Source organism: Argentina silus, assembly GCF_951799395.1.
Source record: "Argentina silus genome assembly, chromosome: Y".
Classification (NCBI taxonomy): domain Eukaryota; kingdom Metazoa; phylum Chordata; class Actinopteri; order Argentiniformes; family Argentinidae; genus Argentina; species Argentina silus.
In genome coordinates this window covers 12,028,262-12,044,558 of record NC_139654.1, presented here as the reverse complement: position 1 = coordinate 12,044,558, position 16,297 = coordinate 12,028,262, and the positions used below count along the sequence as shown (strand labels likewise).

Sequence of the window (16,297 nt, the reverse complement as noted above, 5' to 3'; positions counted from 1 at the left end):
CAAGCTGGATACCTTGGTTCTCTATATAATCGTTTATGTAAGCCTGTTTACTAACCTCGTCTGTAACCTCATCAGGATACCCAGAGGCCTCCTGCTTCTGCTTAAGGAATGTGTAGATGTAATCTTTAAACAATTTATCGGATCTCTGTTCAAATTGCCAGACCTCATACATTTCAGCTATAATGTAGCCTCTTTTTTGGGCTTCTATTAACTCAATACTAACCCATACACCTTGAAGCGCTCTCTCTTCCTGTGAGTGCATGCACGCCGTTGCTTGATTATTCTCAATCCCACATGTTCGACAGAGTGTAAAAAGCAGTTTACCTTCTGTCGCCGAGGGCGAGATTAGTATGGCCTTTTCCCGGCCTAAACACCATTCCCAACGTTACCCAGTTAAGCACAGCAGGAATGGCCTATGGAGGAGAAGTGTCCTTCCTTGATTTGATCTATGAAATGACCCAGTTTGATGTGTAACTGATTGATGACAAGTTGAATCAAAAGTGTATAACCACTGATTAATGATAAGTTGATTCAAAAGTGTGTAACTGATAAGTTGATTCAAATGTGTGTAGAGTAGAGTAGACATAACAACAGGTGCCCTTAGGACATGCCCAGGCATGAATGCGAACTCAGGGTGAGGTAATGAACTAGATCGAATTCTATGCTTCACTGAGAACTAGATCGAATTCTATGCCTGACGTAATGAACTAGATAAGAAAGGGTGGGGGTAAAGGAAAGCCCCTTTGCAAACTATAAAAAGAGCTCCCTGGAGCAGTACATCGGTCATTCCCCGCTGCGGAGCGTAACACCTGAAGGACCGGAGCAGGACTGAGTGTGTTGAAAACCATCCCGAAGTGAAAGCTGGAGCCTTCATACTCTGGCAGATTCTCCTCGTCCGGAGCTCACACTCTGATTGAATTCTGACTGTCGGCCTCGCCACACTAGTACAACGGGGGACCTTGGCGGACCTTTGTTTGTATAACAACAGCTCTGGCGGATAGAGGAACCGGCTATGCTCGACGGAGTGAAACTGGGACTTCTCTAAATTTCACAGGCAGAGTAGGGACAGACTGATAGGTTTTATTATTTTCTAATTTTTATCATTTTTGAATACTAGCATTTTACCATTTAATCACTCTGCCTGTAATGCTGTAATGTTTTAAGCCATCATTAAAGAATTTAACCTGCATTTAAAGGAACAGTTCACAATTTTAATTCTTAATTTTTATTTTTTATTATTTCTTATTTTTATATTTTTAGTCATTCCATCCCTCATAAGCCTTTTACCTCCTCCTGGTAACATAAAATATTATAGATTGCTGTGCATAATACATCTTAGGATCTGAAGGGTTATATTTGACCTCTTATTACCTCCTTTGGGTAAATTATCCTTACCGATAAACCCTTTATCCGCAACCACACCAACTGGCACTCACATAAGATTAGAGCGGTCGTTAACCATAGAGACTACCCACTTCGGTGTACAGTTTTTAGGTTTGGGGAGATTTTTCAGTTCAGCTGAGGTGGGTAGAGGAAGATATGGGAGGAACTATGGGATGTAGACCGTTAACAGCGGAGTGAATCTAATCGACACCAACCTACATAGGACCAGTCAGCATCTGACAGGGTAAGACCCCTCAGGCTGAGGATCCATAACAAGATCTGAGGTTGGTCGGGAGTTCTGTACTGAGCTACCCGGGAGACATTTTGTCATTTTTCATAGGTAGCACAGGGAAAAACAAACACCTAGGCGGGTGAACTTTAGCATGTATGAAGCCATAGTAATTTTCAACCGGTTTAAAATCTTTTCTGATTATAACCGGGTGGCCAATTGGATATTCAAACTCTGCATTACAGTACGGATATAAGCTGGTAAAATCGACATATTGAATGGTCTGACCCTGTTCAACAATATGCCTTAAGCATATGGCCTCTGTTCTTCCTCCGAATAGCGCGGCCAGGGGATTTAAAGGGCTCGGCTCCTGGTATCTCTCTAGGAACAATTTAACAGAAGGTTGCTGTTGTTTCATCGAATTCCATGTATGTTCCCATATAACCTCTGTTTTCAGCTTAAACTCTGTTTCTAACCGAGTTAGCCTTTTCATGGTGTCAGAGTACACATCACCCCAAACTCTGATCCTGTAAGCGGTGATATGTCATGAGGGTTATAACAAGTCGGACAACCATGAAAATAACAGCCATAGAATTCTAATGCTGTTTTCACACCCTTTATCACGGCAAATCCATCGACATGAAGAGGACCAAAACAACGTTCACCTTGCGGTGTTAATGCATGTTCAATGTCAATGCCGCGTGAAGACGCTAGATACTCAAGCCACTGTATCGATGCATGGGAATATGCCTTGAATTGTCGTCTGTAGTTGTTAGCATCGGGTAATGCGAATACATTAAAAACATTAGAGCACAATTAGGGCCCTGTGCACTCCATCTATCCCCTTGCAAGGATTGTGTAGCCACATAGACAGGGATATGTGTTCCAGTTGTCTGGCTTGATTCAAAATCATAAAATACCAGCTTCTGATTAATCTTCTCCTCTGCTACACGAGGTTTAGGTTGCATGTAACATTGATGAATATCTACGCACTCAGACACTTCTTCAGAAGTCTGAACAGATGATGAAGGTGGCGGTTTAGCGGTCTGAAGGAGTTGTTTACAGATGTTACAAACTTGAATTATACAGACATGGGGTTTAGAGTCTGTGAGGTTTATACGGTATGTAAATCCACATTTAAGGCATTTTTTATTTATTTGACAATTGCTCGCCATCTTTTCAGCTTTTGGGCGCCATCTGCACACTTTATGCATCCTATAACATACACTATTTGAACAGTTACGATTGCAATCATTACAACAGACTTTTTGAAATGCAGCTTGTTGTTTACAGTCTGAAAGACAGACGTTGCAAGCTTTTTCGCAGAAGTGTCCACCTTCTCGGCTATACCCCGTGTGACAGTGAACACAGAGGTATGCACATCCAAGGAATCCTTTAACATTTTTTATTCCGTAAAAATGATTGTCGTGTAAAAGCATGTAACGGATTGTCTCTGACTCTGTTTCAGTATGGAACGTAATCAGATTATCTCTATCTGAGGCTCTGTAAAAAATAACGATTTTACAGTTTAACAGCTGTTCAAATTTGATCACATCCGCGAATGTGGTCCTATCATTAGGCCCGAGCCCGGCCTCGATATGAATATTGTAACCCTCGCGCATAGCCTCTTCAAAGGTTAAACTGGGATTTGCAAGTAGAGCTAGGTTTATTCCGAAGCATGCTTGGTTCTGATTTGGAATTACAAATAAATGTTTGCTTTTTTTTTTGAGGGTCTCCGTAATAAATAATGTATTAATCTTCCGCCTACCCGAGCCCCCTGGAGCCCTCACAAAGTTTACAATGAGTTCTACCCCCTCATCTCTGAAAATCGCCATGTTAGACTAAACAAGACGATCAAGAATTTGGTTGAAATCTGTTAGCCTACCTTCACCGTATCGCACTGTCATTGAGACATCATCTTGTAAACTATCAGCTCGTAAATTGAGCTGAATAATATCACGAGGGTTTACACCAACTCTTTCGATTATCGCAGACATTCGGTTCTGAAAACCGTTTACTACAGCCTGGTAAAACTCCCCGAAATTTGGGTTGGTATGTGACCTATTCGGCATTGGGAAATTTAAAAATGTTCTCACCTCAACATTATTGAAGCTATCTCTGTTTATTACCTGCATGCCATCATGCGTGTCAAAAGAGACTCGGTCAATTTCCATACGCTCCGCAAAATCCTCCCCGTTACCTACATTATAGGGCGGTACAGACACGCCGGCTTCACCCCCCTCTGGTAATTGCTGGTTGTTATTATCCATTACAATATCATTAATTTCACCATCTCCATCACCCCCACCACTCCCGTGTTGAGTTTCAACATCGTTGAGGGCTTGACAACATACATTATCTGCAGGACTCCATGGGGTCTCATAGTCAGTTATCTGTGAAAGAGGAATGGGACTCCAATCCATGTCCAAATCATGACTGGCCTCCATAGCACCCTCGGGCGATTCTGCCCCTTCCTGCACACAGGCAGGCAGCGGAAGCGTGTCAGATAAAGGATATCTATAAGCATCGAGTATATCATCTAGCGCCTCCACGGACGGGAGGAAGTAGTGCTCCTGCGGCCTGTTTGTAGGGACAACGGGAAGCCCCTCTAAGGGCTGTATCGGAGGATTTACATGATCAAACTCTCTAACAACACTAGACGTATTAAGATCATTGACCATTTGCATGAGGTCAAGAGGAATATCATGATGATTAACCCTGTCAGATTCAGCCATTTTTTTTATTTATTTTTTATTTTTTATATTATTAATTTGAAGGAAACTGTGACTTTTTAATCAGTAAACAGACGTCTTGCGATACGTCTCAATAGGCCTATACGCCTTCGTGTCTGTCTAAGGCTACTACGCCGATCATTAGGGTGAGCTATATTTCTGGATCTCACACGTAACAACCGGGCCGTTTGCAACCCCGTTTCAATGCTGATCAGGGTCCGCTCAAAATCTAGACTATTCACAGAATCGGTCTCTGAACCACCTTCATCAGACACTGTAGTTATATCCATGCCAACATCGATACCTTCACAATAAGCTGAGAGAACAGCATCAATACGACCACTATCAACATGCTCATCTTGACTGAGGGTGGGAGACATTTGAACATCTTCATCATCAACATCTTAACCCTCCTATTATGTTAGGGGTCAATTTGACCCGATTCAATGTTTACTGTCTCTAAAAACATGGTTAACATACTTTTTTCAGCTAGATTTTTTATGACTTTTCCTAACTTTATGGGGTAAACATGGCAAACATGAAATTAACCCCCAAAAAATTAAAACATGTCCTGTACACATTTTGTACGCATCGGTCGTGTTGGGGTCATTTTGACCCCTAGTAGTATTGTTCTATAAAACCCTGATTTCTATCTCGTTTTTGTTGTGTTGGATGATACTGAGGGCACCTACACGTTCATTTGTGTGTGTGTGTGTCTGTGTGTGTGTCTTTCCTTGTGTGTGTGTGTGTGTGTGTGTGTGTGTGTGTGTCCATCCGTGTGTGTGTGTGTGTGTGTGTGTGTGTGTGTGTGTCTGTGAGGAGAAAACAGAGAGGGAGGACATATTTCCCGCGAGAACTCTGACAGGACAACTATGACAGTTCTCATAACAACTCTGACAATTCTCGCAGTATGTGGGGTGGGGCAAACGTAGTTCTCACAACACTGATAATTCTTGCAGTATATGGGATGGGGCAAACATAGTTCTTGCGAGAACTTTGATTCTCAATTCATGCAACATGGGGGCGGGGACAACCTTATAATAAGAGCTGCACACACAGCCCTCTAAACCATTCTCTTTGCATTTGTGCCTCAACTAAACATTTTGAAAATGACCACCAGACAGAGAAAAAGATTTGCTGCCACTGAGGTTCTGTCACAGATCTTTCAGGATGGAAGTGATATAGATGAGGATGTGTCTGAGACAGAGGATAATGTTGAGGAGGACTCTGATTATGCGGCATCCTCCTCTGATGAGAATGAAGCCAGTGAGATAGGACATTCTGACCCTCCTGTGGTTTCTCAAACACATATAAACCCCCTTGTCATATGTCAACCACCAAGAAACATGACATCCAAAAATGGAAAGCTCCTATGGTCTGGATCCCCAGTTACAAGACAGGGTAGACTGACTGCAGCTAATGTCATCAAAATGGTTCCAGGCCCCACCAGATATGCTAGCAGTCATATACAAGACATACAATCTGCATTTGAACTCTTTAATGAGCACTTAATATCAACATAAAGCCCTGCAAACACCAAAACATAATTTGTTTTTCATTTTAGGTCAATGAATGAGATAGTACAGTGATGTGCATATTTCGCAATAGTCATATACAATCAATACTTGATGTATAAGGGGAGGTTGGGGGCAGTAATGTATTATTTACTGGGCTATAAAGATGGTCAGTAGAAAGGCCTAAAGTAGCTGAGAGAGAAACTTGGTTAAGATTTTCAGTTAAAATCATTTTCTGCATGTTTACATTGCTCGGGTCAAATTGACCCGAAACATCAAAGTTGTAAGTTTATTTGAACATAATAGGAGGGTTAAAAACCTTGACGATTCTCCTCTAGATGGTTCAGTCCTCGCAGCTGCGCATCCTCACTGTAGAGAAAAGACCGTGGTGACGTCGGCAAATAGGCCCCGCTGTCGCTGGCTGGCGAATGGAAGAGCATGAAGGTGTCGTGGGGTCCAGAATCTTCATCGTTGTAACCCTCTGGTTCCATTGTAAAAAGAAGAGAAGCAGGTTACAGCTAGTTTTTATTTAATTATGAATTGAATAATTTGTTGATTTATTGATTGATTTATTTAACATACCTGGAGCATCCCTCCAGGGGCGATATGGAGAAACACGTGCTATTTGACGTTCACGACGAATGAAGCCTTGAAGAGTCAATTGTTTGATCTGGAAAGATTAAAGATTACCTCTCTCACAGAAACCCTCCCTTACACCCACAGGATGGGAAACACATAGGAAAAAAAAACGTACGTACATCTTCCATGGTGGAGAGAGATCGATCTGATGCAGCTGTCACAAGTCTTTGATCAGTTGTGACCAGCTCTCAGGGTCATATATATATACACCTTTTGCCCGGGAAACACGTGATCTTATCAGTGACACGCCCGCGACATGGGTCATACCCATGTTTGAAACTAAACATTTTGAAAAATTTAACCATTTTTTTTTCCCCCTTTTATTCTTCATTATTGAACACTTATTTTTATTCTTCATTATTGAACACATTACTACCACTAGAGTAGCAACCTAACCATTTTTTAATTGCCTTTTCTTTTTTTTCTTTTTTTTAATTGCACATTTTAACCCTCAGTATTGAGCTTTTATTTTAAGCCTTATATGCAATTTTGACATAGATGTATGTATGCGGCATGAAGTCATCACAACACATCACACAGCACTTATCAGTGACAAACTTTAGCTGGCCCTTGGTTGGTCTTCAGCCAGTTCAGGGCCCCTGGATTCCTAGAAAGAGAAAAGGCCCCTAATCCAACCATTCTAACGGTTCTATATCCTATGGGGGTGACCACATCCTCAAAAAACTGTCAAGTTCCTAAATCTAATTTCACAAACAGCAGAACACCTTGGCCTCTCACCAACGTCTCATTGTGCAAGCATCAACACCCACCACATCCGCCCCAAAGGGGCGGGACTTATAATTTTCAAGTATTATTTTTGATGATTAAATTCATGTGACGTCATCACCTTTTGACAGAAGGTGAATACTATATTCTCTGCCAGCAATCTGGCGCCCTTCACGGCCTGTGCCACAACGCCACACCCTTCACCTTCTCTGAGGAGCACTCAGTGCTGGACCACTTTGGGGACATACTGTGCGCAGCCGGCTACAACCACTATGGTACAGAGCGCCTCTACAGCAGCCTCAGTGTCTGGAACTGAAGGCTGACATCTTCATCTGCGTGGTCTACTACGAGAGGCTGAGTCACATGGTCTCTGACAATAGATAGATAGATAGGTAGTTGATTGATTTAAGGTGTTGTAGCAGCTCACATCACAAACAACAAAATAAGTGACAAATAAAAAGTGACAATCGAATAATCTGAAACTGTATATAGATTCAAGATTCAAGATTCAAGATTTCTTTATTTGTCACGTGCATACAAGTATACAGTGAAATGCAAAAGTGACAGTGCCACAGAGTAGTGCAACAACACCATAAGTTTTAAAATACAATAAAATAAAAATAGAAGTACTAAAAAATATACAGTATGGACAGTATAAACAATATGAACAGTATAGCCAGTAAGCAATATAAATAGCAGATGGATGATTATGTGTGTGCATATGTGTTAGAATGACAGTGCATGTGTGAGTGACTTGAGGGGGGCACTGGTGGGGTCATCGTTGACAATTCTGATGGCATGGGGGAAGAAACTCAGTCTTAGCCTCTCTGTTTTTGCTGCATGACAGCGGAGGCGTTTTCCTGACGGCAGCGGCTGGAACAGTCCATGTTTCGGGTGGTGAGGGTCCTTCATAATCCTGTATGCTCTGGTCCTACACCTCCTGGTGTACAGGACATGGAGAGGGGGGGTTGGAGCTCCCATGGTCTTTTCTGCCAGGCGTACCACCCTATGCAGAGTTCGCCTGTCCTGGGCCGTGCTGTTACCGTACCAGACGGTGATGTTGCCAGCCAGGATGCTCTCCACAGCTCCAGAGTAGAAGGACTGAAGGATCCTCCGGGAGACTCTGAATTTCCTCAGTTGCCTGAGATGGAACAGGCGCTGCCTTGCCTTTCCCACCAGAGAACTGATGTGGGTAGTCCAGGTCAGGTCTTCTGAGATGTGGACTCCCAGGTATTTAAAACTGCTCACCCTGTCCACAGCAGTCCCTCCGATGTCCAGCGGTGTGTAGGCCCTTAGTTGTTGTGCTCTCCTGAAGTCCACAATCAGCTCTTTTGTCTTGGAGACATTCAGGATGAGACTGTTCTCCTGACACCAGAGTGACAGGTCCGCCACCTCGTCCAGGTAGCCTTTCTCATTGTTATCTGAGATCAGCCCCACCACGACCGTGTCGTCCGCAAACTTGATGATGGAGTTTTCGCTGGACTTAGCCACACAGTCGTGGGTGTACAGGGAGTAGAGGAGGGGACTAAGGACACAGCCCTGGGGGGACCCTGTGCTCAGTGTGAGTGAGCTGGAGGTGTGTCTACCCACCCTGACCACCTGTGGCCTGGCCGTCAGAAAGTCCAGGATCCAGGCACACAGGGGAATGTTCAGTCCTAGACCAATCATCTTATCAGCCAGTCTGGTGGGGACTATGGTGTTGAACGCTGAGCTATAGTCTATAAACAGCATTCTCACATAGCCCCCCTTCTGCCTGTCCAGGTGGGAGAGAGTGGTGTGGAGGACCTGGGAAACTGCATCGTCTGTAGATCTGTTTGGTCTATATGCGAACTGCAGTGGGTCCAGGGTCGGAGGGAGGGAGGAGCAGATGTAATCCTTAATCAGCCTCTCGAAGCACTTCATGACCACTGAGGTTAGAGCCACGGGTCTGTAGTCATTCAAGCAGGCTGGGGAGGTGATCTTGGGCACAGGGACGATAGATGATCTTTTAAAACAGGTGGGAACTACTGAATTAGCCAGTGAAAGGTTGAAAATAGTGGTGAACACAGGAGCTAGCTGGTTAGCACAGGTCTTAAGTACTCTCCCAGGTCTTAAGTACTCTCCCAGGTATGCCATCCGGGCCAGCAGCCTTCCAGTAAGTATGTACACAGTGCTGTACACAAGTGCTGTTTTTTTTTTTTTCTCATTGGGCATTTACTTCCATACTCCCAGACAGACTGGGATGTGTTTAAAGCTGCAGCCACGCTGGAGGACTCTTCTGTCAGCATACAGGACTATGCTGAGTATGTGACTGGGTACATTAGCACTTGTGTTGACAACATCGTGCCCACCATACAAGTCAAGAAGTTTCCCAACCAGAAGCCCTGGATAAACAGTCAGGTACACCACATGCTGCGTGCTCGCTCTCTTGCATTTAGATCAGGCAATGAGACGGAGAACAAAGCTGCGAAGTATGGACTGAAAAAAGCCATTACAGCGGCCAAGAGGCAGTACAGAGAGAAGCTGGACGGCTTCTACTCCACTGCTGACTCCGGGCGGATGTGGCAAGGCCTGCAGCACATCACAGACTACAGGACCACCACCAACACCATCAGCTCCACAGACAGCCTGCCGGACGACCTAAACATCTTCTACACCCGCTTTGAGACCTCCAGCCACAGCACAGAGAGGAGGCACACAGACACCGGGACCACCCGACCCCCCTCCCCTCCACTAACCATCTCATCAGGCCAGGTAAACAAAGCCCTGAGGAAGATCAACCCCCGCAAGGCAGCAGGACCAGACAACATCCCTGGGCGGGCTCTCAGAGCATGTGCTAACGAGCTGGCTGATGTTCTCACCTCCATCTTCAACCTCTCCCTCAGTCACAGCACTGTTCCCTCCTGCTTCAAGACCACAACCATCGTCCCCCTTCCCAAGAAGAGCCAACCTGCCTGCCTGAATGATTACAGGCCAGTAGCACTCACTCCAATCATTATGAAGTGTTTTGAGAGAGTGGTTGTGGGGGGACATGCAGGGTTCGGCCTGTAGAGGGAGCTACAGGACCGTGGCCGGGGTTGTGTCGGCGAGACTTTTGTTGCACACCTGCTGCGAATTAAGTCTCGTCGGCGAATGTTTAAGATGTGTGTGCTTCTGCCATTTCGGGAGGCGAGGTGAGCTGGGAACGGCGGAACGAGAGAGAGAGAAAGAGACGACTGCAAAGTCGCCGAGTGATCATTAAGGAGGCTGGAAAGCCAAAAGGACATTTCACGAACTATATGAATAAACGGGAGAGATTCCCTTACCGTAACGCTGCGTCTGCCTCTGTGTATAAACGGACATTGTTACATTGGCGCCCAACCTGGGACACAGAGGGAAGGCGGAATGGAGGCGTTAGCAGCGGCGATGTCGAGGATAGCGCTTGTCCTCGAACAGCAGACGGCCCTGCAGCAGACGACGCTGGAGGAACTAACGGCGGCGAGGATCACGGACAGTGCCCTCCTTCAGGACTTCACCAGGGTCGGCGGGCCGGCGCCGGGGACCGGAGCGGCACCAGGTCCCCCCAAGGTCCAGTACCACTGCCCCCAGGACCTCCAGACCGCCGTCGGACAGGCCAAGGACCATCTCTCCCTCCCACCGCGGGGGCCACAACGACCAACCCCGGCCCCGCGGCAAGGAGGGGGGGGCCAACGCCCAGGAGGAGCCGGGGGAGCAGAAGGAGAGAGGCCGGCGCCCGCCCCGAGGACGAGATGGCAGGGGCGCACCTATCCGGAACCGACCCCGGCCCCACAGGGAGCACCTCGAGCGACAGGGGGGGTGTGTTGGCGGTGCGGACGGCCGGGCCACGTGCAGGCCGAGTGTCGGGCGATGGACGTGGGACGGGTCGTCCGCATCGGCGACATACCGGGCCCTCCCCCCGGACCAGGAGCGGCGTATCGTATTCCGGTAAGGTTACAACATGATACGCACCAGGCATTCTTGGATTCGGGCTGCATGCAGTCCATGATCCAGGAGCGCCTGGTTCGGCCGGGGGCATTGTTGAAGGCATCGAGGGTGCGGGTGAGGTGTGTGCATGGGGACATTCACGAATATCCGGTGGTCGCTATCGAAATTCATTTTGAGGGGAAAAACCATAGTGTACAGGCGGCGGTTAGCCCACGCCTCACGCATCCCCTGATTCTAGGTGTGGATTGGGAGGGGTTTCCTCAAGCGGTAAAGAGGGCTACCGGGATGCGTGCACGACAGCTAGGGAGGTGTGTGGCGTGTAATGTGCTCTGTTCCGAGGCGGCGCCTCGCGACACTGCCGGGGAGCCGGAGCCGGCGGGGGCGCCTCACCCCGAGACTTCCTCGCCGAACTATCCGCTGCTAGGCGACTTCCCCCTCGAGCAGTCTCGTGACGAGACCCTCAGATCAGCCTTTGACCAAGTGATAGCAATTGATGGTACTTTGATACGGCCAGACACAGTGCGTGCCCACCCCTATTTTGCGATTATCAGCGACAGGTTATATCGAGTAAGTCGTGACTCACATAGTCAGGAGGAAGTAACCCAGTTGCTGGTTCCCCGCAGCCGCCGCGAAATGGTCTTCCAGGCGGCTCATTTCAACCCCATGGCGGGCCATCTAGGGTATGACAAAACACTGCACCGTATAATGGCTCGATTTTATTGGCCGGGGATTCGGGCAGAGGTGCGTAGGTGGTGCGCTTCCTGTCGGGAATGTCAGTTAGTAAATCCCCCGGCCATTCCACGGGCCCCCTTGCGGCCCTTACCATTGGTCGAGAACCCGTTCGACCGCATTGCGATGGATATTATCGGGCCATTTGAGCGGAGCACACAGGGTTATCGATTTGTGTTGGTCTTGATAGATTACGCCACCCGATACCCCGAGGCAATACCTCTGCGCAATATCTCTGCCAGGAGTGTAGCGCAAGCATTGTTTCAAGTCATCTCCCGCGTGGGAATCCCGAAAGAGATTCTCACCGATCAGGGCACTAATTTTATGTCACGCACCCTCAAGGAACTGTATGGCTTGTTGAACATCAAGGCGATTCGAACCAGTGTTTACCACCCGGCCACTGACGGCCTTTGTGAGCGGTTCAATCGGACCTTGAAGTCAATGATCCGGAAGTTTGTCCACGAGGATAGTCGGAATTGGCATAAATGGCTAGATCCCCTGTTGTTTGCGGTGCGGGAAGTTCCCCAAGCTTCCACCGGGTTTTCCCCGTTTGAATTACTCTACGGGCGTAAGCCCCGGGGTGTCCTAGACCTGCTTAAAGAAAATTGGGAGGAAGGGTCTAGCGACAGTAAGAGTGAGATCCAGTACGTCCTCGACTTGCGCACAAAGCTCCACGCCCTAGGGGCTATCTCACGTGAGCATTTGCTGCAAGCCCAGGAGCGTCAGAAACGCCTGTATGACAGGGGGACTACCCTACGAGAGTTTACACCGGGAGACAAGGTGCTCGTACTGTTACCCACCTCCAGCACGAAATTACTCGCGAAGTGGCAAGGGCCGTTTGTGGTCACACGTCGCATGGGGGACGTGGATTATGAGGTTATACGCTCGGACCGGGGGGATAGCTTGCAGGTGTATCACGTCAATCTCCTAAAAAAATGGAACGACGTGGTCACTGTTGCTCTGGCTACGATAGTTCCAGAGAGAGAGGAGTTCGGTCCGGAAGTCCCAAAATCGAAAGGTAGCACTCCGGTCGATATTGATAACCATCTCTCTGCTAGCCAGGCCGCGGACGTTGCAGATTTGCAGCTTAAGTTCGCCGACGTGTTCTCTCCCCTGCCCGGTCGGACTACGCTCATCGACCACCATATAGAAACGCAGCCGGGTTTAACGGTGCGCACGCGTCCCTATAGGTTGCCGGTGCACAAACGAGACGTTGTGTGCCGGGAGTTGGAAGCCATGCTGGAGCTGGGTGTGGTCGAGGAGTCCCGCAGTGATTGGTGTAGCCCCATCGTGCTTGTCAACAAGCCAGATGGGGCTATACGGTTCTGTGTGGATTATAGACGGGTTAATGCGGTCTCCAAATTCGATGCATATCCGATGCCCCGGGTCGACGAGCTCTTGGACCGGCTTGGTACGGCCAGGTACTTCACGACATTGGATTGCACGAAGGGATACTGGCAGATTCCACTCTCGCCGGTGTCCCGGGAGAAAACTGCATTCTCCACTCCGCTCGGCCTATTCCAGTTCACGGTGCTCCCTTTCGGGTTGTTCGGAGCCCCAGCCACTTTTCAGCGCCTCATGGACCGTATTCTGCGGCCGCACGCCGCCTATGCTGCGGCCTACCTAGATGACATTGTCATTCACAGTGACACCTGGCCGCAGCATGTGCGGAGTGTGGCTGCTGTTCTGCGGTCCCTGAGGCAGGCGGGGCTGACGGCCAACCTGAAAAAGTGCGTGATCGGGCGGAGGGAGATCCGGTATCTGGGGTACCACTTGGGACGGGGGGAGGTGCGACCGCAGATTGAAAAGACTGCGGCCATCGCCGCCTCTCCCCGGCCCAAGACAAAGAAGGAGGTGAGGGCCTTCCTGGGGCTGGCGGGATATTACCGACAGTTCGTCCCAGGGTTTTCCGAGCTGGCCAGTCCCTTGACGGACCTCACCCGGAAGGGTGCCCCGGATCCGGTCCAATGGTCGGGCCAGTGCCAGGGGTCGTTCGAGGCCCTTAAGGGGGCTCTTTGTGGAGAAACGGTCCTGTATGCGCCTGATTTTAACCTCCCTTTCTCCCTACAGACGGACGCGTCGGATAGAGGGCTGGGAGCAGTACTGACCCAGCGCGTGGAGGGGGCCGACCGACCGGTGCTGTACCTGAGCCGCAAGCTGTCGGAGAGGGAGGGCCGGTACAGCACCGTGGAGAAGGAGTGCCTGGCCATCAAGTGGGCGGTCGGCACCCTCCGCTACTACCTGCTGGGTCGCGCCTTCACCCTCTATTCCGACCATGCCCCCCTCCAGTGGCTCCACCGCATGAAGGATGTAAACGCGAGGATCACCCGGTGGTACCTCGCGTTGCAGCCCTTCAACTTTTCCGTCGTGCACAGACCGGGGGCACAGATGGTCGTGGCAGACTTCCTCTCCCGTGCAGGGGGAGTAGGTCGTCGGCCGTCGGGTCCCCGGCCTGTGTCGGGCGGTGGGGGTATGTGGGGGGACATGCAGCGTTCGGCCTGTAGAGGGAGCTACAGGACCGTGGCCGGGGTTGTGTCGGCGAGACTTTTGTTGCACACCTGCTGCGAATTAAGTCTCGTCGGCGAATGTTTAAGATGTGTGTGCTTCTGCCATTTCGGCAGGCGAGGAGAGTGGCGAGAGAGAGAAAGACACTGGGAGCGAAGCTGGACACGAGACGGCAACTGGAAAGTTGCAGAGTGTTCGGGAGGGCTGAAAAGCCAGAGACATTTTGTGAGAAACGTGAATGAATAAACGGGAAGCTGTTCCCTTAACCCAAACGCTGCGTCTGCCTCTGTGTACAACGGATTTGGTTACAATGTACTATTGAATAAATCTGGCTTGTTGTTGCCATTTTACTCAGTCGTCCGAAGTAGTGTGTGTTGCACTACCACAGCACCAGCAGTCCTCAGCAGCATATACAGACACTGTATGTTACGTTCCCACCCCCCCCCCCCCCAAGATACTACGTCTATCCCTAGACATAGTATCTTGGGGGGGGGGGGGGGTGTTTATAACAATGTATGTACAACCAAGGTTAGTCTGGAAGACATTCATGTGTGGTTGGGTGCTGGGGGGAGAGCTAAAGGGGACCTCTGGGTACCCCCAGTTAAGTCATGGGATCGGAATGTTGAGAAACTGGAAGATAGTCCAAGAAAGAGACTTATATGGCCTGGACATACTATTGAATGGAATGTATAGGAAGCTTTCTCTCCTATAAGTACCGCACCCTTTTATTTGTTCTTTGACTTACTCTGGTTATCTCTTAGAGAGAGACACTATATTGAGGGGCAGGGGAGAGCTGATATGCTAATATATCACATTCTATCTTAAATGGCGTTCTTTCCTGTGCATCATTTCCTTGTTCTAACTACAGACTACACTATCCAGGGGTCATGTGGATCTGAACGGACCAGAGACGTAAGAGCTATGAAGTGAGGTACTATCAAATGGATATCGTCTATCCAGCCATCTTATAGATCTCTTATACTGTAGATAGGGGAGGTCACTAGGGCTGCACCATATGGACAAAATATCATAAAAGCAATATGACTTGAGATATACCAAACACTTGGCTAAACTCTTGATATTTCCACTTGACATGGTTAAGTGTCAAAGTAATGAACAGTAACTGAATAGACATCTGAGAGTCCAGTCATTGTGGACAGTGGTTGGAGAGTGTGCTGGCTTACCAGTCAATGCCACTGTCGTAGTTGGGCCCGCTGAAGAACTGGATCTCCTCGAAGGTGACAGGGCTGGGGAAGCTTCTGGTGATGGCGGGGTGAAGGCTCAGGAAAGAGTGTAGGGCAGTGGTGCCTGGCAGGATGGACATGAACAACACACTCTTTGGTTAGACTGCAACCTCAACACTACAAACAGCACCAGGATATACATCTTAGTCATGTGTATGTGCGTGCATCTCTTACCTGTTTTTTGTGGGCCTATGACCAGGAACCTGGGCAGCCTATCACAGGTCTTCTCTTTAGACCAGATGTCTTTGTGCCTCTTGTCATGGCATGGGTTCTGAGGAGGACAGACAGGCAGGTTATTCTGCATTTCATTGCAAAACAAAACAAAACAAAGGGAACTGCATTTATCAATGATCATCCTTGATAGTTTCTTCAACAATACAAGAAATCGCTAAGAAACTATTAAGGATGATCATTGATAAGTGCAGTTCTCTAACCTGCCAGAGGGGGTCTCTCTCCTGAGGGAATATGTGGAAGTATTTCTCAGCCAACTGCACGGGGGGCAGTGTCTGCAGGCGCAGGTTGGTCCAACACTGTATGAACTTCACCAGAGACTCAAAGGTGTACAGGCCCAGCCGGTCATTCCCGTAGTTAGACAGGTGAGTCATGAAGATGCTGATCTGGAGTGAGGACAGGACCATATAAAAGCAGGTGAGAAGGTGTGCATAGGAATCC

At 48.4% G+C, this 16,297-nt stretch overlaps 1 protein-coding gene across 1 annotated transcript in view; it reads right to left on the bottom strand.

The window, feature by feature from the left end:
* Nucleotides 1-15,561: 15,561 nt before the first annotated feature.
* LOC310823784 (bifunctional heparan sulfate N-deacetylase/N-sulfotransferase 2-like) overlaps nucleotides 15,562-16,297 on the bottom strand; it is a gene marked incomplete at both ends in the record, with an annotated part of 71,985 nt that continues 71,249 nt past the window's right edge. The window contains 3 exons of the mRNA XM_083696637.1: nucleotides 15,562-15,689; nucleotides 15,800-15,896; nucleotides 16,060-16,242. Coding sequence (XP_083552763.1) covers nucleotides 15,562-15,689; nucleotides 15,800-15,896; nucleotides 16,060-16,242 — 408 coding nt within the window. The remainder of the gene's footprint in view (nucleotides 15,690-15,799; nucleotides 15,897-16,059; nucleotides 16,243-16,297) is intronic.